General features: G+C 34.7%; 2 protein-coding genes across 4 annotated transcripts; one reads left to right on the top strand and one right to left on the bottom strand.

Annotated features, from left to right (window-relative positions):
* The first annotated feature begins 2,171 nt into the window (after positions 1-2,171).
* LOC145935803 (uncharacterized) lies at positions 2,172-14,460 on the top strand. Of its 2 annotated transcripts, none has more exons than XM_083037417.1 (5): positions 2,172-2,458; positions 5,592-6,089; positions 10,157-10,427; positions 10,610-11,215; positions 11,310-14,460. In XM_083037417.1, exons 2-5 carry the CDS (start codon positions 5,915-5,917, stop codon positions 12,232-12,234), a joined length of 1,977 nt encoding a protein of 658 aa, XP_082893543.1. In that variant the 5' UTR covers positions 2,172-2,458; positions 5,592-5,914; the 3' UTR covers positions 12,235-14,460. The 2 variants fall into 2 exon arrangements, with proteins under 2 accessions (XP_082893543.1, XP_082893542.1); XM_083037416.1 differs by having other exon boundaries at positions 2,172-2,471.
* A 219-nt stretch (positions 14,461-14,679) lies between these two features.
* Culd (CUB and LDLa domain) lies at positions 14,680-21,674 on the bottom strand. 2 transcript variants are annotated; one of them, XM_083037414.1, is made up of 11 exons: positions 21,599-21,674; positions 21,018-21,342; positions 20,385-20,554; positions 19,726-19,949; positions 18,947-19,307; positions 18,451-18,657; positions 18,215-18,334; positions 17,410-17,634; positions 16,679-16,841; positions 15,718-16,194; positions 14,680-15,625 (listed from the first exon to the last, which is right to left on the bottom strand). In XM_083037414.1, exons 1-11 carry the CDS (start codon positions 21,615-21,617, stop codon positions 14,863-14,865), a joined length of 3,054 nt encoding a protein of 1,017 aa, XP_082893540.1. In that variant the 5' UTR covers positions 21,618-21,674; the 3' UTR covers positions 14,680-14,862. The 2 variants fall into 2 exon arrangements, with proteins under 2 accessions (XP_082893540.1, XP_082893541.1); XM_083037415.1 differs by having other exon boundaries at positions 14,681-15,625; positions 16,679-16,826.
* Positions 21,675-21,956: the final 282 nt, after the last annotated feature.

The raw sequence follows: 21,956 nt of genomic DNA, 5'->3' as shown, positions 1-21,956 counted from the left end.
AAACACATGGTTGATTAGAATAATGGCGAATTGAAGCAATATTTTATACATCTAATTTCGTGATTACAAAGTAATCCTATTTACAATTCGTCTATATAAAACGACAATCGAAATTACAATCAATATTTATTAAGAAATATATTCCAAACAAATCATGTTATTTCGTTCTAAAATAATTTTATTGTCTCAGTATTTAACAAGTGTTTATTACTTTTAATTATTCAAATAATCATTATTGAGGTCATTATTAAATAATACATATTTCGGTGTCGATATTCATCCCGATAATTTATCCGATCATTACCTTTATATATGTATTGAAAAATAATTTTAAATTTTTAAACCAGATTGCAACGTAGTTGGCTAATTTTAAATTATAAATTTATTGTCTTATATATAAAATAAAATTAATTAATAATAATTCATTTAGCGTAAAAGGTATTCAGTCTTAATAAAAATTTTATATCAGAGAGAATAGCAAAAAATGCTGGAATAAACGAAATAATTTTATCGACGTAATGCACGCCTCATATCGCATTCCATTAAAAATGGATCTACTGGAAGCGACTGAATATCATCATATTTTTATATAATCAGAGAGATGTGTGTAGTCTATCGATACTCAAAAATATCGATATTAGCGATGCCAGTATAATTTTTTCTCACTTTGGAAAAATTATTTATCTAATTTTTTCTTAAACAAAACAAAATAATGAATTTATACAAACTTCTTTACTCGTCAAATTATATTTTTCTCTCTTTTTTTTTTAAATAATAATTTTGAGTAAGAATTAACTCATTGATCTAAAATCATCTGTTACTCTAATAAAAAAATCGTTATTATTTAATTCTATTAAGAAGATGTTTATAGAATCCAAGTATTTAACAGATTTCACGATAAAACATCAAAATGATAATTTCGAAATGTGCATACGTTTATTAATGTCGAAATGTTGTACCTTAAAAGAGTGATGAGTTTGTCATTTATTAAAAGTGAAACATACGAGAGATTAGCATTAGAGATCTCTATATCTACAAGATGTATACCTATGTCTCGCATATATGTTTTTTCATAAAAATATTTGTATGATATCATAAATTAGAATTACACTCCAATATACAATTTCTAAGATATTCAATATACCTTAACGCTATCTTAAGTATCTAGCAGGGATCCGGACCGAAACAAAATTAGGGTTCGGTTTCGGTTACAGTTTAATAAAATATTTAATAACTGTTCCGGTTCCAGTTTCGGTTTTTTGATAAATACAGGAAACCGAAACCGTTTAAATTACGATTTTTTCGGTTACAGTTCCGGTTTTTAAAATTTTTACTTTTCGTTTTTCTAATTAAATTAATTTCTAAATTATATTACTTTAAACAATTATTATTAATTTTTATGACATATAAATAAACAACACTTTATATTATATATGAAAATATACAATATATGTATCTATATTATATATATACATATATACATAAACATATATTATGTATATACATATATACAGGGTCTTCAAAAAGTCCGGAAAAGCTAAAATATTTCGTAAACAATGCATATTAGAAAAAAATGTTTTAAACAAGGTCAAGGTCAACTTAATTTTTTTTAAATGGCGCCCCCCATTGCATATTCTTGTAGCTTATCTCGAGAGCTTTGCAAAACACTATAATTGAGTTATACAAGAATATGGTTCCATTTAAAAAAATTAAGTTGACCTTGTTTGAAACATTTTTTTCCGGTTCGGTCCGGGTCCCTGGTATCTAGACAAACAAAATTATCGATTTTATATTTCTTTTTAAACGCAGCTAATCTTATAAAAATTAGAAATCGGTATCAAGAGAGAGAACTCGCAGTACACTGAACAAACTAAACTATCGATCTAAATTTTTTTAAGCAACTAATCTTGTAAATTATAAATCAGTCACGAGATAGCTCGCAGTACTAGACAAACTGAAGTATCGATTCTAGATTTCCTTTTAAACAGTCAATTTCCTGTAAATCAGAGATCGTTATCGAGAGCACACAATTGCGGCGTATATTCCGCAATAAACAGACGCGCGCATCGCGAGATTCGCGACGGCGCAACGGAGTAAAGGGTACGCTGGTGGTCGTCGTCGACGACGACGACGACGACGTATGCGCGAATCTCTCCGTCAGTCGGCGACGGAGTTGCTTGCCTACAGGGTGAGTGGCACGCTCGCGCATCGCTGCTCCGACCCGGCCAGTTCGATTCGATTAAAGGCTTCGCCGCAACCCTCGCTCGCTCGCTCGTCGCGTGAGAGCGGGGCGAGACCACCTCGTGCGGAGGGTCGTTATGCGTCGAGCGACGTCAACCCCTAACGGGCCGCGTAGCAGCTGATACGCGAGAGATTGTACAATATTCACGTCGGGACGACGACCAATTCGTGTGCCACAATCAACCGACTCCGATTTTACACGTCGACGCGTGTGCAGGTAATTCGTACAGGTAATTCAAGAGGAGCCGAGAGAGCGCGAGGTGTGATTCCATGATCGTTCGTGTGCGACGAGACGACGTGTGCGCCCGATCGTGTTTCGAGATATCGTCACCCTTGTGATGAGAGCGCGGATATGCAAACCTCGCATCTTTGTTGCAGTTACGTAAAAGTTTTTTATCAGAGAGGCCTTCATGAATTGCGATTCTAATCTTTCCGTGTACGTCGAGATTTTTTTAAATTTTTTTTCTCAGAGAAGCAAATTTAAATTTCCAACCAGGATGTGTAATCATGAAGATTGTCGAGTTTGCATATTTATGCTTCTGTCATCTCTGGGATATGAGCTGATGATATAAGCTTCGCGACATTCATCACTTAAAGTTTAATCAGAAATAAAATAGCATTCTTCATTTACGTTTACAAAAGTTTCAAATTTTCAATGATCAAGAACATTCTTTGCTGAAAAGAAATCTGTTCAAATTCATTCAAAAAATTTGAATATAGAAAAAAATGCATGCGAAATCTTAGCCTTGTACATATCATAGAATCGTTTTACGAATAAAATAAAATTTCAATTATTATAATTCTTACGAATTTTAATATAATATCTAATTTTGCAAAATCTTCTTAAAAAATTGGAACATAAATAGAATTATTTATTAATACTCAATCTTCTCTCAGTTGCCTCTCTCTCTCTTAGACCTATTTTACATATTGATTTATTGAAATTTGTTCTTCGCATCTCTGCGAAAAACAAGGTTTGCCGCGTGCTTTACATTTTAACGCTGCTTTTGTCGGTTACTGCAAGTTACTACGAAGCCCATCATTCAATGTCCGATATTCAATTACATACACCTACGCTTTCTACGTGGGGGAAAGGAAAGAGAGAAAGAGGAAAATCGTTTTATCTTTCTTCCGCTGGCCTTCCGCCCTTCTCGAATGTACGACAGGGTTTTGTCGCATATCAGAAGAATGTTATCTCTGTTCCGGACAATTCTGCATGGTTTCTTTGCAGAGTGCAGTTGAACGTCAAAATTCGTTTCGTGTATCAGTCAATTTGCGTTAGATAGATATATATTGTTTCAAGTGTTTGGATCATCCGACTTGTCAAAATATTGTCACAGTTACGGTTTCGTTCAAATAATTTTTGTAGACTTTTCTGCTCTTTCGACACACACATACATACATACACACATACATACATACACACATATTGCGCAACGACATAGCACGTATTAATTCAATAACAATGTCAAATCAATTGAGAATATATTTGCACATTAAATTGCTTCTCAGTGAATCTATATTTAGCTGCAGTCGTAGTTGTTCTTTTTTCCTTGTCATGCATAAAGCAAGGAATAAGCAGAAAATTAGGCGCAATTAGGTAATTCAGACAGATTATCGGCGATTAGAATAAAAGAATTACAAGCGCGAGCTAACATAAAATATTCTTCTGCATAATAAAGAAAGAAAAAATGACGAAATCTATTGATTCGCAATATTGGAGGAAGAAAATTTTAATGGAACATTTCTATACATTTCAAGAAATTATAATATCCTATCGTTACAACAGAGGTAAATAAATTTGTGATAAAATAACTTAAAAGTAATTAGAGAGACAATTACTCCGATAACATAATTACTCTGCTCGCGGACCCTAAAAATTAAACGAAAATAATTAAGAGCATTCAAATGTCATCATCGAGGATCATTATTGGGACACGGATCTGTTTGAATACGGTTTACCGGAAGCCGAGCATGATGAAGTTTTATCGGAAATACGTTCTCCGAAATAAAATTATTGGAGCCAGCTCGCAACGACGAGTTTGCATTGCACTTGATCGCCGACACGTCAAGAGAAGAACATACAAGGGGCGTTTATCTAATCAGTTTGATGCTTTGCCACTTGAACCCTTAACTGGTAACGTGAAAGGAATTCTACGCAATTGACGATGGCAAAGGGCTCTTTAAGACTTGTTACTTTATTTTTGACGAAAGATTTTTTGAATATAATAATTTTTTTATCTAAAGTATATATCTAAGAACGCAAAACACATGGAAGAAAAAATTGGTGTGTAGTAGTGTGTTGCATTAAAATTAACATCTTCAATTATTTATTCAATTTGCGTACAAATAAAAGGACCGAAAGGTAAAGTTAAAGCTCTGGGATCTGTGAGACCGCACGTATCTCGTTAAGGGTTAAGATTAATTGAGGTAACCCTTTTATCCATTCTATTCTGTTAACCGCTTTCTCCCTCATCGAAATTCGATAGGGTGTCTTTATATAGAACAAGATGTCTTGTGACATATTGAGCAAACTTTCGTTTAACAAATATATCTCAATCATTGCAACAGAGATCATTCATCATTCGTATCAAAATCGTAAAAGTGCTCCATTTTATTTCGAAATAATTGTAATATTTTATACTTCGAAATAATTATCTAATATATTTTATATTATTTTAACTAGATAAAATTCAGAGAGAGAATACAATAGATATTTAAAAATAACGTCAAAACATTTTTCAGACATTTGTTAGATGATTTATAGTCTAAAAAAGAAATTATTAGCTCACAATCTCTCTATATTATTTTCGCAATATATCAATTAATAATATAAAATAAGAATACTTAAAATAATTTCAACCAATGAGTATTAACTCATGATATAATTTTAAGTAGATTATATGGTATATTTACGCGCACATCAAACTATTCTTAGCCAAATTATTCTTAGCTTAAAATCTTTCTTTTATTGAGTTCAATAAAGTTTAATTAGTTTTATTGAATTATTTTGATTGTCGATTTTTTGATTAGAAACGTCAAAAAAAATTTTATTGAAAAAAATCTGAAAATTAAAAGGATATAGATATTATTTAAGTAAGACCTACTTTGTAAAAATTAAATAGAAATGGCGTGTATTTTGATTGCGTGTCACGTCTTATAAATTACCATAAATAACTTTTAAATTAAATTTCGAGTCATTTATTAGTGCATATTTCGCGTTGTTGCGAAATCAACGAAACTGAAAGAGAAAGGAGATACAACGGGAAAACTTGAAAATCAAAACCTATCGATGCACAGATATGTAATCCTTTCTTCCCAGCAGGAAAGTGATTCACTTTCGATTTCAGATAACGAGGCACGAGATAGCGAGATAGTCGGTCTCGTCTCAGTGTTCTCGTAAACCACTCCATGACCGCCTTCCTTACTCGAGAGGACGAAGACGAAGCCGAGGACGAAGAGAACCGGGCGAGTCGTGGAAGGACGACGAATGTCTACGTCTACGTGATCGGCGATGCCGTGCGAGAGAACTGGGATGCGAAGAGGGACGAAGTCCAGTTGAGACGTCCTCGAACGAGGGTAAACCGATCGCGGATACAACGAAGTCGATCAAGACGCGAGACCGGAATGCTTTGATCCTCTGTGACCCCGAGAAAGGCGTGACCTCGGCAACATGATGTGGAAGGCAAAATGGTCACGCTTCACCGAATGCTTCTGCCGACGACCCGGCCTCGTTCTGGTTCTGCTACCGTGCCTGATTGTCATCACCCTCTACCTCGTTCCCGACGACAACTACGAATACGAAGTACTGCAGTATCCGTCCTTCAAGTCGTACAACATTACAGAAGGTGAGAGTCGTCGTTCTCACTCTTCTATCTCTCATCGTCGCCATTCATTATTTAAGTAGATAAGTAGTATGAAAATATCGATGCATGTAAATCTTTAAAAACTTGACATGCTCTTATTTATTCCATTATTATTAAACACTGCAGTTTATTACAGAGCTAATATGAACTTGACCCGCGCTTGATTATGCTTAAATATGCAAATTAATTTGATACTTTTTTTAATCAAAGTTAAGATTTATTTATTAATAGTAGGATTAATAATTTTGAATAATTATTAAAGTAGCTTCTATTATTTTTAATGGCCCTACTTTATACCCCTTTAGGGCAAATGTTTAATTTAAATGCAAAAACAATTTTTTTCTAATCGTAGTGTATTACTCAAAAATTAAAGTTTGCAAACTTTTGATATTAAATTTCATACATTTTACGATTCAGTGGCAGTTTTACTAACAATAAGAACTAAATAAATCAGTTTTGTGATTGCAATAACATTCTTTTTTAAATTGAAACGTAACAGAATATAATGTCGAATATATTTTATCTTCATGTTCATTACGTGTTTTATGACTAAGATTTTATGACTATGTCCGCATTATCATTTTACATGACGTTTTATCAACGTTAATAATAGCACTTCAAAATCGCACTATTAAAGTTTAAATATTTAAACCTAAAATGTTGTATGGAAAATGTTTTAATGGATAAAAGCATCAAATTAATTTACATACTTAAAGCTCTTTTACTCATTAGAAGTCTAAAAGCTCATGCATTTTTTGTGCTCGTTTATGTTAAATTGGCTTGTGTATCGAAAAAAAGAATTGTTAAAGTTTTAAAATTTTATTTTTCTACAACTTTTTTTGATGAATTAAAGAATTTAAATAGCAGTAATATTTCCTAATAATTATAATAATGTAGAATATTTTTATAGATTTTCTAGTTTCTAGATTTTTAAATCTGTTTCATTTTTATCTTTATTTCTTTTACTATGATTTTTATCATGTTTCTCTAGTTTTCAAGTAGTCGCTTTTATGTCGGGTTTATATCGAGTTTTGAGGATCAATTATTCTCAGATCTCAAATCTTTTTCCGCTTTTAAAAGAAACTATTTGCTCGAAAGAGAAAAACTTTTGAAACAATATTATCGAAAATGTGATATAATCTGATAAGAAAGAGTTTCTAATAAAATATTTGCGAATATAAATTTTCCTCCATTGGCGCATACTTTCATAATGTTAATGCAGGATCTAATTATTTGAATATATATATATGCATGAAAAAGAATACCTTATTTACTTCAATACAACTACATTAACACGTTCACACTTCGCTGACTCACATGTGAGACAATATTGTCCTAAGAATCTAAAACTACAACATAGGCATGTCGTGACAACGGACATAGTGTTTAGTGGAAAAACATTAAAAATGTGTACATACATTACGTTGCCATGGGATTCTTATCACTCTTTTGAATGTATAAGTGATACACTCACGCTTGAAGATAAGAGCTGTAAATGCGCTAATATTTCACATATCTCATAATAATTTATTCAATGCTGCGAGCTGTAAAAAATTCACCGATACATTTGGAGCTAGTATATAAAACTGTATATTTGAAGAACTAACTGTGTTAGTCTTTTATTCGATATTCTGGAAGTATTGAATTAACGACTAGTTCTGTAACGATCTAATCGATTGTCTATTTATAACGAGCGATACTACATCGTGTATTGCTCGTGTTTTAACGTGTGACAAAACAAATAATTTATCCTTTTCTAAAAAAAGACACGTTATTGACATTATTGTCGCTTTTACGCGATGCTAATTAGCTGTCTCGATTTGCGTTCTGCGTTATATTCATATAGCATATTAGCATATAAGCATATTCTTATAGCATCGAGCAGCTGTCATCGCGAGGATTAGCAGTTTAACAGTTTGTCCAAAATAAAATAAAATAAAATAATATATTATGTTTTAAATAATATGTTATAATACTTTAAACCAGAATATGTATATTTATGAATATGTATATATATGTATATGTATATATATGAATATATATATATATATATATAAATGCATATACTATATATACATGTATATAATATATATATACATATTCATATATATGTATACATATTCATATATGTATATATATATATATATATATATATATATATATATAACATATTTTTATTTCCTCATTTCGTTTAATCTAACCGAATATAATTACGCGCGCGAAGTAAAGTTATATTATTCTTTGATAATAAAATCTCAAAAATTGCAACGCATGCATAAAAATATATTAATTAATTAAGCAATGCATACAAATATAATATTTAAATCTTTAACCGGGAACAAAAAATAGGATTTTCTAAAGAATCTTTTAAAATCAAAATATCTGCGCTTTCATTAGATTCACGCAGCTAATACACATCCACTGCGCTGCACGTGTCGCGTAAGACTAGACTGGACGACTGGACTGGACTGACCGCAAGACGCTGAGCGAGCAGAGCGAGCAGCGGTGTCCGTGTCGCCACCTGACGGTGATACCTAACTTCACAGCCAAGAGTGAACCGGACCCGGCGAAACATCTCTCTCTTTTTATCCCTTCCATTAGACTAACGCGTCCCATACGTTCACCACGCTGCACGTCTCGCGAGAGACTAATCCCCACCACCGACCACAAGACTGCGCAGCGGTGTCGCCAACTAACAGCGCAAGCCAACTTCACAACCAAGAATGAACCGGGTCCGACGAAAACATCTCTCTCTTTCTATCCTCTCTATTAGACTAACGCATCCCACACGTCCGTCACCTTGCGCGTCTCGCGCAAAACTGATTCTCGTGCGAGATATCTCGATCGCGAGACTGGTGATCAGTCCCGCGCGAGACGCGCAGCGTAGCAGATGTATGGAGATGTGTGAGTCTAATGAAAGCGTAGGTATTTTGGTCAAAAAATTCTTGTAGAAAATTCTATTTTGTTGTTCACATTTTCTGTTAAAGATTTAAATATAGTATTTTTATGCATTGCATAATTAATTAATATATTTTCTTTATGCATTGATTGCAATAATAATTTTCATGCTTGCGTTGCAATTTTTAAGATTTTATTATCAAAGAATAATATAATAACTTCGCTTCGCGCGCGTAATTAGTAATTATATTCGGTTAGGATTAAACGAAATAAGAAAAAATATATATATACATATATACACAGGATATTTCAGGAAGAATATGGTCAGCATTCTAAGACATGATTATACATATTATTTTAAGCAAGAAAGTTTATATAAACATGTGTCCTATTCTGGTTAGATACAACATATTCAGTTTTAAGAACGAATACATTCATTAACTTATTAGAACTAAATTCTATGAAATACAAAAATTTAATATAATTGTTTCATAGCATTTGGTTCTACTAAGTTAATAAATGTATTCGTTCTTAAACTTGAACGCGTTGTATCTTTATAACCGTCTAGAATAAGACACATGTTTATATAAACTTTATATAAAATATCATTCTTTTTTATATAAAATCGAAGAATGGCGCGCGCGTAGCGCGCGCTTGTGTTGTTCTAGTTAGAAATAAAATTAATATTAATTAGAAATAAAATTTATTAGAAATAAAACAGAATAAATATTTAAATTTAATTATATAGAGACATTTTCTATAAGTTTTAATATTTTGTATAATTGTATTCTGTTCTTCACCTATTGAGTTATTTCATGAAATTTTATTTTCAATCTTAACTTTTTCATGTTTATAGATTTTAAAGGACTTTTTAATGAATTTAATTTATATAGAAAGTGAGCTTCTCTACTTTGCACTTTGAAAAAGTAGTATAAACGAAGAGTTTTCCACTTACAATTAGAGATTTAAAAGAGAGACTTTCGAGAGAAAAACTTTTCGAAGAAATATCTAAATTAAATAATTTTCAAAGAAAATGATCTGGTTGTTTAAAGTGCTTAAAGCGGATGTTAGATTGAAATCTCGAGATCAAAAGTAGAAGAAAATTTTTCGATTTAAAATCATCAAAATCAGCGGCTTAACTTTGATGATAGGCATGGTAGACGGTTACCTCGTGTGGAATCCGAAGTGTCACATGCTGTCCAAAGAGCCTCTAGATCCATCCATCACGAAATTCGTGAGGAAGGAGAAGCTGGAGAAGTGCCCGAACGATCTCATCCTCTCGCAAATTTTGAGAGAACCTAACGGCAGCGTGTTTCTCTCCCTCGATCCAGCCATACATAGCGACGTCTTCTGCTGCTGGTCATCGGTAGTCAGGCCCAAGGTGGACAAGCCCAAGAAGAACACCTACGATTCGAGGATATCGTAAGATTGACCGTGATATTCTATAAATTTCTACTTTAAGACAGTTTATTTTCGATAGTTCAGTAAAAAAAAATTTAACTTACCTTATTCGCAATTAAGAAAAATTATTTTCTCAAGGAGATTAAAGTTCCACTTAAAGTGCACTTAAAGTTTTCTGGAAATCGATCCTCTCTTCTGAACAGAGTCAAGCAGTGCGAGAACTTCACGGGACAAGTGGCACTCCCGCGCGAAGTGGAAGTGGCGCACGTATCGTGCAAGACGAAGACCAAGTCGAAGCTGAAGACGAAGTCGTCGATGAAGACGGTGTACGAGAACGTTCACGCGATCCTGAATCCGGAGAAAGTGCGCGATCGCAACGTCAGCCAGTCCGGGAACTCGTCCAGGAAACTGAGCGTGCTTATCCTCGGCATCGACAGCGTCAGCCGACTAAACTTTTATCGCGCTATGCCGAAAACCGAAAAGTATCTGCGCGAGACTGGTTGGATCGGTCTGAAGGGCTACAACAAGATCGGCGACAACACGTTTCCGAACCTGATGGCGATTCTCACCGGTCAGACGTCGCAGCAGGCGTACTCGCTGTGCAAACCGACGGTGGCCTACAAGCTCGACAGCTGTCCTTTCCTCTGGCACAATTTCCGCAACGCCGGCTACGTCACGGCCTACGGCGAGGACGAGACTGCCCTCAACACATTCAACTACCTCAAGGTCGGCTTTGTCGAGCCACCCACGGATTACTATCTGAGACCGTACATGCTGGCCAGCGAGAGGCTCCTCAAGGTGAAGAAGAGGTAAGATGATTTAATTGACTGTCGTCCCCAATCCAGGAAATGAGTCGATGTTTCGTTGATTGTATAAAGGATCTTCGATTCGCGCTGTTTGCAGATTCAACATGAAATACTGCACCGGTCCCGAGCTGAGCTTCGACCGGATCTTCGACTACGCCGTGAACTTCGCCCAGACGTTTGTCGGCGTGCCGTACTTTGGCTTCTTCTGGACGAACACCATCAGCCACGACAACATGAACGGCATCTCGTCGATAGACACTCGCATGTTGAAGAGATTCGAATTTTTGGAACAGGACGGGATCCTGAACGACACAATGATAATCTTCCTGAGCGATCACGGTATGCGCTGGGGCGAGTTTCGCACAACCTTCGTCGGCTGGTACGAGGAGAGATTGCCGTACATCTACATCTGGCTACCCGAGTGGTTCCGCCGGGAGAGTCCCGAGGCCTATCGCGCCCTCGCGGTGAATCAAAATCGACTCACTTCTCCGTTCGATCTCTACGAGACTCTGAGAGACGTTCTCGTCATCGGAGGTGGCGATGCCGATCCTAGTCCGGGATGTTCCACCTGTCAGTCCCTCTTCGAGTTTGTTCCCAGAGAGAGAGGCTGCCAGGACGCGGGAGTGGCTTATCATTGGTGCACCTGTACGGCCTTCAAACCAATCAACGTCAACGATAGGGTCGTCTCCGCCGGCGTGCAAAAATTTCTAGACCACGTGGAAAGCATTGTGAAAACCTACAAGGACAAAAAGGGCCGACGACTGTGCGCGCGGCTCAAATTGAAGAAGATGCATCGGGTGAACGAGGTGATCGATTTCGGCGCGGAAAATTCGTCCAGCGTCGCGTATTTCTACATGATCCAGACGACGCCCGGCAACGGCAACTTTGAGATCACCATCAGGTATCACGGCGACGACAATTATACCCTGTCCGACAGCGAAGTCAGCAGAATCAATCCTTACGCCACGAGCGCCAGATGTCTGAATCATGGCATGAAGCAGTACTGCCATTGCTTGAAGTAGACATCTAGTGAACTCTCGGGAAAGGGGTTAATTTTTCATCTTATTCGCGCGCGTTGTACTTCATTAGCGTTTCGATTAATTGAATCGATCACCGCACAAAAAAGTCAACTGTCCTTTAATTAGAAAGTTGAAGTTTTTATTCTTGAAGTGTAGTTATATCTCCAGTATAGTTATATCTCCAATATACACACACACACAGACGGCGAAAGAAATATTCCGACTTGACTTCGTATAACTTTTACGAAACGAGAAGCTCGCGAAATCATTGCAAGAAGCATCGCTTTTACAACGTGTGTTTTTCCTGCAACGATCGATTCAATATCTCTGTTAAATATATCTAATATTACGCTTGTGTTTTCTTTTTCTTCGATTTTTAAGTTACATACACAAACGCGTGAGGCACAGTTGTACTGATATGCTTAGTACATATCAAACAACGAAATCGATTGCCTCATCAAGGAACTAGGGACCTGAGTGGATATACATGGACATACCTTCTTGTTTATCAAGAATAACTAGGTCTAGATTTTTTTAGGCCACTTGGCACTTAAATCATAAACAATAATTCAATAGTCAGTTCGATATTAATAAAGTAATAAAATAAGTTTCTTTTTATCAATACTCTTTGAAATAAAATTATTATTGACGAATGGAAATTAAATATGAGCTAAATGTCAAAAATTTCTAATTACGACGAGAAACAAATTTCAAGTTACATATATTTTTGCACAAGAGCGCGTTACTATATAAAAAACTTACAATATTAAATTAATAAGAAAATACTTCTCTTTAATTATAATATTTCAAGTATTATGCATTTTATGTGTCACACAAATTCTATAAATATCATTTTTGACAATTAGCTGGTATTTGTCATTCACTTTTCATTTTTATAGCTTAATCGCGAGAGAAAAAAATAATCGTGAAAGAACGAGCACATCGCGTATAAAAAATCAATCTAGTAAATTCCGTGCCTCTGTTATTTGTCGTGCAATTAATTGTCACGCATAACGTATCGCGGTATCGTACATATCTTATATACCAGAGGATGCGGATCGTTTTTGCGGTAATTTTTTTCCATGCATCGTTGCATGTCGATCGATCGCGAATATATATACGACACGTCGTTCCATTCGGAATCGATATACCTTATAGATACATGAAAGCATAAGTGTCGGTATGAGCATTATAACAACTAAGAACGTACACGGAAATGCGTGAATGTATTTTCGCGACGGCACTCGTTCCGTCTTACCGATGTTGTACTACAAGGCATTAGCTATTTGTAAGTAATGCCTGTGCCTGTCTTACAAGAAGTGCCAAATATCCGTTCTGTGCTAACCGGACGTCAAAACGACAACTTCCTTACTTCCAGCACCGACAGCGATCACTTTCGGATTATTTTACGACACAACTTAAGCCAAAAATAAAAAATAAATAAAATATTACGTTTAGGATAATGAAAACAAATAATAGAATCTGATGTTTTGGCTCTTACTATTTTATTAGTGAATCGATTCGTTTTCTTTTCCCTCAACGAAAAATCAAGAAAGATTATTATCTGCCTGTTTTGCCTTACGTAATATCGATTTCAAATATTTGCCGATTTTATTTTATTTTTGCCGAGTGTTTTCTAAAGTATTTTTTAGGAATTTGAAACTCCGTATATATTTCGCTACAAAGATCGCCTTCGTGTACGAGAAGTACGGAATTTTACGTATAAGCTGAAAAATAAAGGCCAATGAATAATATATCGCGATATATATTTTACTACGACGTTATGTACGCGTTTTATTCTAGATGAGGCGAGAGTGTAAGATTTAATAATTAGAAGACAATGTAATTAAACAGAAATTAATTAATGAGTACTTCAAGATTATTGGGATTGAGACTACCCCACTTGATCTCCGTTGAGAGTCAGCCAGATTAAAACGAATTCCGTAGGTTACAGAAATATAATTTAATTGCCAAAAGCAGTTAGCATCGTATTCTTCGAATATAAATCCTACAAGAGATAACGTCAAAGATTAACGCAAACTTAGTCATTAACGATTTTACATCAGATGGAATTGTTAATTCGAAAACTGTCTATACAAAGATTTGCGTATATATCTTTGAGAATAGATTATTTTTACGATAAATCATTAAATTATTATTAAATCACATTACGCGAAAGTATATTTTATTTTCCTTCTCTTTCAAAAGTATTCTTACAGAGTTCAATCGCGCGAATATAACACGAGACAACTTTATTAAAAATTTATCCGATATGCACAATATCCGATTACTACTTAAAAAGTTTTTAATCTTGTTCAGTAATTGATTCTTTTAATCTGTTTAACGTGACACAATTATTCATTTTAATTAAAACTGAGAGATATAAAATTAGATTTTTTTCAATTTCTATCGATCAATTTTGTATAATGATAAATCATAAAATTAATACATTTGTTTCTTACCTTTTTCTTTCCTTTTCTTTTAAGTCTTTTAAGTCAGAATTCAATTCTATATGTATCTCTTTGATTTGTAGGACTATATTCTATTTTTTTATTATTATTTTCTTTATCGTCGAAAGACATAATTGTTAACATTTTTTTTTCTTCGGTTCCTTCTTTGATCGAGGACAAATCAGTTTAATGAAGCATCCTCGCTGGATCGCCAGATGCGAGTGTGCATACGCCATTCTCTTGCTGTTTGGCGCGATGACATGACTGGACGACGTGTGGAACCGTGTTCCGGAGTGCCGAACAGCATCACTGCGACCGATTGTCGCTGCCCGTGGCCAACGTTTACGTTTCTATGTGCCAGATATGAATCGAGGATCTTGATGCCCTCGTAAAAACTGGCCAGATCACAGTTGGTGTGGCTAGATGCTCTACGCTGGCCGACAACGTTCTTTGGCGTGTCACTCGGTGTGTTCGCCATCGTACTGGAATTTGTGATGCATCCGGGGCTGCTTGCTATCTCCGACACGATCTCGAAATCGTCGTGCAGTTTATCGTAACTGCTGCACGTGCTAATGGTCGAGATCTTGGTGATGCAGCTGTCGCGAGAGAACTTTCTGCAAGAATGATGCAAAGTACCGCAGGGCGACGACGCTGCCGTGGAGTTGGCGCTATGATAAGGTTTCATTAGCTTAGAACCCAACAGTCGAACGATGCTCTTCGAAACAGAAAAATCCTCCTCTTGATGCTCCGCGTCGAGTTTTCCGGTGGAAGAGGCTGCGATCACCGTTTGATCGCGTTCCAGTTCGCAATCATCGTTTATCAGTGTTACGGAGGTTGATGAATTGCTGGCCGAATAATCTTGGACATCGGAACAACTGATGACGCAGCCGCACGCGCCTTCGCAAGAGCAGCTCATGTTCCTCTCATCCGAGCTGTCAACAGCTCTTAAAAGGAATGAAAAATAATTAAATATAATTAGAAAAAATTTTAATTTAATTAGATATATATATATATTTAATTTACACCAAAAAATTACCTATCAATAGTCTCATCGTGATTTTCTTCTGTAACGTCTTGACTATTCGCTTTTAATACTTCTACAGTATTATTTTGGACCGTTTCTGAAACGACCTGAATCTCTTTCGGGGGACTTTCAAGTGACCAATTCGTATCCGGAACGGTACAATCCGTTAAATACGTATCGAGAGTTTCAATGTCCGTGGACGAGGATGGATCTACGGATGGACGATCGCCGGAAGAGGATTGAGGATACTGTGCGCTGCGTCGGAGCCAAGTGCGACGAGCAGGGCACATCTGTTTCATCGATGCCGATAAACCAGCTAAGTTCATATTTCGCAGTATAGTTCCTGTGGGCGTGATATACGGGGGTGGTGGACTCTCGGGTAATGCACGTTGATCGTTCTCCGATGCTACCGGAATTGTTTGCCTGCTACAACTGTCATTCGTGCCCTCCACTACCAAGTAAGTAGAAGAATTCGCGTCTTCGTCGAACCTTAATCGAATTATCGCAAATTATTTAATATAAAAATTTTAAGAGAGTATATAATCAGCTAATTTTTTAATTTTTTAAATAAATTATTTTCATTATTTTATTTTAATAAAATTATTTTAATAAACAATTATTTTAATTACTTTAATATCTGTATGCGTACGTGTCATGAGACAAAAATTTATATAAAATGTTGCGACATAATTAAATATAAAGCTTTTCTTCTTGAATTAAATATTAAAAATATAAATAAAAAATCAAATTTTTAAATTTATTTTAATTTTAAAGTATTCATTATTTTATAGTTTATAGGAAGATTTTGATACAGAAAGATTATAATTATTTATATATTGATGAATTAATATTGTGATAAATAGATGTAATCATGAAACTCCAAATTCATCAAAGAATCTATCCTTAAAATTTCATCTGCTCTGAAAAATCCTACTTTATGCGTAAGAGAACGAGAAAGAAAAGAGCATCTTACTGTCTTGAAGAGCTTCTGTTACAAGATTCGCAATTTAAACGTTCATATTTTTTCGACAAGGCGAGTTTCGCGACTTCCTCGTAACCTGGCGGAGCCTCGTAGTCGGGTGGATCATCCGGCAAGGATATTTCTTCGATTCGTGCACCGTCTGTAATATTAAAAACTGTCTCCCTAATTTCAAAAACTGTCAAAACATCAAAGTGATGTGAGAGTCATCCCGTTCCTAATTGATAACGATAACTATTGTAATTTTTGGAAACTAATAAACTCTATCAGCAATCGACAGGCCTTGAAGCGCAATTTAAGTTCGCAATCGATGTTTTATTAAGCAATATTATATATATCAATTAAATGTATTTTTTCACTATTTTGTATTTTTTTACTAAAAATATGTCTGAATTTATAAGCGAGTATAGGAATTGAATAAATTTCTTATAAAAAATACCATTCATTTCAAGAATAGTGTTAAGATAAAATTCCATTATTTTTTCAATATTTTTATAAATTAAAAACTAATATAAATTCCATAAATTTAAACTATAATTTATGTGTCGTGTCGAGATCTTGTCGTTTTTTTTTTTTTTTTTTAGAATTAAACAAAAAATTTATCATTTCTTCTTCTGACTCGATCTTTCAAAATAAGTTGTACTTCTTCCAAAGTAATTTTCTTCATCCGAATCTAAGATTATGATTTTTAAGAGTACTTTTTAAAAAAAATTACGAACGCATACCTAAAAGCTCACTGATTGTCTCCAGACGAGACTGCAGTTCTCTATGTTGTCTCGCTCCTCCTATTCTGTACAGCAGTATAATGAGAGTCGTTATCAGAACAATTAGACCGAGGCTGCTGGCGACGAACACCAAGGTGGCTGTTTTCAGATCGGGATATTGTTCGATCTTCGGAAAGTAATAATTTGCTTTGTGCCATTTTCGCTCGTTCGGCTCCATTTCCCAATCTGTGCGCGATATTTTATAGGAAAATCAATTCGCGAAATAGCTGTACAAACTTTAAATACATATTTTATAACTATAATTAACATACTTGAGCAAAATTAATACAACACTTTCCTTCACTCTTTTATATTCTTTTTTCATTTACTGCATATCTTTAAAAAAAAATGATATTGGTCTTTTTATTATTCTATGATCCTCAATAGATCCCGACTATTATTATAATTTATATTTATAAATATAAGTGAGAAGAGAAGTTTTTATTGTTTTTGTTCTAAAAGAGAGCTTCTAATAAGCTGTAAATATATATATATATAAGGGATATTTAAATAAACTATGTATAAACTACACATAAAAATCTTAGGAGAAATTTTCTTTAAATAACATTTACTTATTTAAAGTAATTACAAAAAAAAACATTTTTTATATCATTATAAATAATTTCAGATCAAGTATCAAATTTTTAAAGCGTCATTTCGTGAAATATAATTTTTTTGCATTGAAAATAACGTTAACACTATATATAGCTTTTAAAAGTCTTTCATGTCAAGTTCTAAATTATCTCTTCAAGTTATAAATACTCACTTTGGAAACACGTTCCTGGCTCATCACTATTATCGCCACAATGATCGAAACCATCGCAATTCAGCTGATTCGGGATGCATCTGTGATTCTGACAAAGAAAGTCGGTACCCGCGAAACAATCTGCAATGTTGCGAGTCTCACAGGCAGAGAGAGAGAGAGAATGAAACAGATTTAATATTAAATTTAATTGGAGTGAAACAATTACATTTCAATTACGTCGTCGAGGACAGACTTACCCATATAGCTGAAGGCCGCGTAAGCGATCGCCAAGTGCGAATTTGGACCGAATGTACCACGAAGACTCACGTGGAATCCGCTGGTGACGGGTGCAATGTGTTCCTGGTGTCTAAGAGAGTGCAACTGACTCGATGGATGTCGAATTACTTCCAGCGACATCAAGGCCGAAGTCGGACCCTCCTTGATGATTAGCTCCGTATTGCCGGCTAAGAAACAATAACTTTATGGAAAAGTCGCTTATCTTTATTTTTTAGTGTTTTAAGATTTATATTTATTGCATCGCTTTCGTATAATTGTCCTGTTCAATTTAAAATCGATTAAAAAGGATATATAAAAAAAGAACGTAATAAACTTTTGATTAACTTGATTTTTGTCATTCTTGCAAATTATTTATATTTAACCTATTTTTTTATAGAACGTTTGTAGAGATTTTAATTCAACTATATTCGCGTTTGCTTGGTAATAAACGACTTTTTGCCTCTTTTGCATACGTACCCATGTCGGCGAAATTCACTACTTTTAGATACATATGTGTCTTCATGTGCAGGAAGTTCTTGGGTGGCCTGATTAGCCAGACACAATCGTAAATTTTCAATGTTTCTTCTTGTCCGACCATATTCATCATTGTAATAGCGCCGCCCAGATTCTCCACGTATCCGCCACAGTCGGTGATCGGTTGTATGGATTTGTCATATGTATGACCGATCACGAAAGAGTAAAAAGCCTTGTAACCGAGACCGGTACCGCCGTTCGCGTAAAATCTTACCAGCAACGATGGACCGGAACTCATTATGACCGGTGGCCGAAATCGCGCACCGCTAGTCACGTCCAAACGTTGTCCATTCCAGTCATAAAACTAATCATGCAACCATCCAAATGTTATGATATTTAAATCTTTTTAGGAATTAATTGAACATATAAATGTTCTGTGTTTATAATTTGTCAAAGTTTAAGAGTTGCTAAAAATTTATTACGAAATCGGAGACATGCCTAGTCGAGAAATGATTCAAACAATATAAGAAATATTTAGAAGATATCTGAAAATCTGAATAATATTTTAAACATTCTTCGCAGATTTATAAATTATATTGTTTGAGAGATTTAATTTTAAGAAAATGCCAAATAATATAAATAATTGTACAACGTTGAAAATATCGAAATAAATAAAAATAAAATATATTTGATATCTCCATTTATTTCTCGAAAATTTCCATCGCTATAAGGAAGGAAATTTTAAAGAGTGTTAGCATAAAAAGACAATTATAAAAATATACCTCCATAATGGAGACCGTCGCTAATTGGAAGTCGCTAAACAGCAACCTGATGCGACAGGAGGGAGCTTCGGTGGGGCACGTTATGACGTATTCCAGACCCAAGTCACGAGGATATCGAGCTGGGAAAAACGGCGAGGTCAAAATACCAGTGCCGATGGTGCCATTCAAACCCTTTGTCGGTGCTCCCGATGTCATTTCCGTGCCTTTCAAGTGCAGTCTATTTCCTGCGCAGCGAAAACATCGATGACCAGAATACTTTATGGACCGCGATAACGTTCGATTTAAAAATATTATTCATGCCGCTACATGATAGATAGATAGATAGATTTGCATGTCAAAGCGCGTATTTTGAAAAATTCGCGTATGTTGAAAAACGCTCTGCGTAAGAGATATACAAATAAAATTGAAGTTGTTACAAATAAAATAAAAAATTTAAATTTTAGCTCTAATCCAATTAAATGTCGACAAATTATTTTAAATTTAATTTTAATTTGATCCAATTAAATATTTGAATTTTCTTAAACATTTTATTTAACGCGAATATTTGGAGATTAGATTATTTTTCAATTCCATTAATTTAAATCCTAATTTCATAGATATTTATAACAACAGTATTAATAGAGATATTAATACTGATATTAGTGACTATCTCTACTAACTTTCTGCCGTGTATTCAATAGTGAATGCGTGCTTATGGAACTGGCTATAAAATAGATTTATAGACAGAGTTCTCGTGCTCGATCTATATGTGACCGGTGTATATGATTCGCAGAACGGCGAGCCGGAAACATCCTCGTAAGGTGGTTCCGAGAGCCACACGTAGTCGCACCTACAAAAGCGCACATATCCAGTTTCAAAGTTCATAGTGGTTATCATAATGTGTAAAACATCGAGATATAAAAGCTATAATAGAATTTCATTTCATGACAAAATTGAATTAAAATTGAATTGAATTAAATTCATTAAAGCTAAATTAAATAGCTTCAGTTGCAAGGGTTTTACCTTATTTAATTATAATATTACGATTATTAATTATATTGCAAATATTAATATTAATAAAATAAGACCGTGACTAAAGTTATTCAATATATACCAATCGACTAAAAATTATATTAACTGCAGTAATAATAATAATATTGTCACTTTAATGAACATATTATATAATACTGTTATATCATATTTTTAAATCCAACTTTCTTTAGAGCTTTATATCAAAGCTTATGCTTAAAAATTAATCCGAAAGAGAGCAATCAATATAAAATACTGATACGTTTATTATGTATGCATCTCACCTGCAGGGGCTGTCCATCACGATACCTCCGTCACCGCAATGATGCGACAAGGCAATATTTTTAAAAATAACAACTATTACGCAGGATGGGCAGGTCACCAGTTCGAGGCTGCATTGATGATGGGAACTGTTGGTGATGGTTGTGGAGTAAAGACGCGACGTCAGCTGCCTCGAGTTCCTAACAAAGGTGACGTTCTTCGCGTAGAGGATGCCCTTCTCGCCCAGCTCCAGATAAAGACGTCTGCCATTGTGAGATCCGCAAATGTCCTCGTTCCGGATGATGTTGCCGTTAGTTGCGAGGATCCACCAAAACGTCACGAAGATCACTAAATATTATGCGATAAAAAGGTGTCCAAATTATCACCGATCGATTCGCGAAAGTTTACAGAGGATTCAATTGTCGAGAAGGAAACGTAAGATAGATGAATAGAGAGAAAATGTGAAATATAATTTTTTGTGTTGTAGAAATTAATATCCAATGTGTAAGAAAGAATATACTGTTTGATTCTTAAAGAATTAATGTAAGTCGAAAACTTTAACAATTTTCATGGCAAATAAAAAATCCACTATTGTATTTCTCACCATATTTGAAACGATACATATTCGTAGCACGGAAAGCGACCTTCTGTGCTCTTTAAAGAAACCTGACGCGATTGCGTATAATTTCGTTAGCGCGACAACAGTGTTACACTCTTACTAATATCGAATAAAGCATTCTTATGGCATCCCTCGAGCGCATCATATTATACAGTTTACAGATAGGATTTGGTAAAGTTCAATAGCTGACATTATGACGGAATTGCGGCGTGAAGAATCGCGTTATGTTACGTAAGTATTTTATTTTTACGACCACACATTTCTGATCGTCTTTAACAGATGACCTCTTCGATATTCTATGTTTTAAAAATATCTGAATAAAAATTAAAAAAATTAAATTGAA

Source organism: Prenolepis imparis, unplaced genomic scaffold (assembly GCF_030444845.1).
Source record: "Prenolepis imparis isolate NDT839.2.m4 unplaced genomic scaffold, iyPreImpa1.0 SCAF_5, whole genome shotgun sequence".
Taxonomy (NCBI): Eukaryota; Metazoa; Arthropoda; class Insecta; order Hymenoptera; family Formicidae; genus Prenolepis; species Prenolepis imparis.
This window is presented reverse-complemented; position numbering and strand designations above follow the sequence as displayed.

Bases quoted from the DNA above. Each gene is read 5' to 3' on its own strand.
- LOC145935803 (XM_083037417.1), top strand. From the start codon at position 5,915: ATGATGTGGAAGGCAAAATGGTCACGCTTCACCGAATGCTTCTGCCGA. The intron at 10,428-10,609 runs GTAAGATTGACC...TCTTCTGAACAG, and splicing joins ACCTACGATTCGAGGATATC to AGTCAAGCAGTGCGAGAACT. The intron at 11,216-11,309 runs GTAAGATGATTT...CGCTGTTTGCAG, and splicing joins CTCCTCAAGGTGAAGAAGAG to ATTCAACATGAAATACTGCA.
- Culd (XM_083037414.1), bottom strand. The intron at 18,335-18,450 runs GTAAGTCTGTCC...GCAACATTGCAG, and splicing joins CGCGGCCTTCAGCTATATGG to ATTGTTTCGCGGGTACCGAC. The intron at 17,635-18,214 runs GTGAGTATTTAT...TATCGCGCACAG, and splicing joins GCCAGGAACGTGTTTCCAAA to ATTGGGAAATGGAGCCGAAC.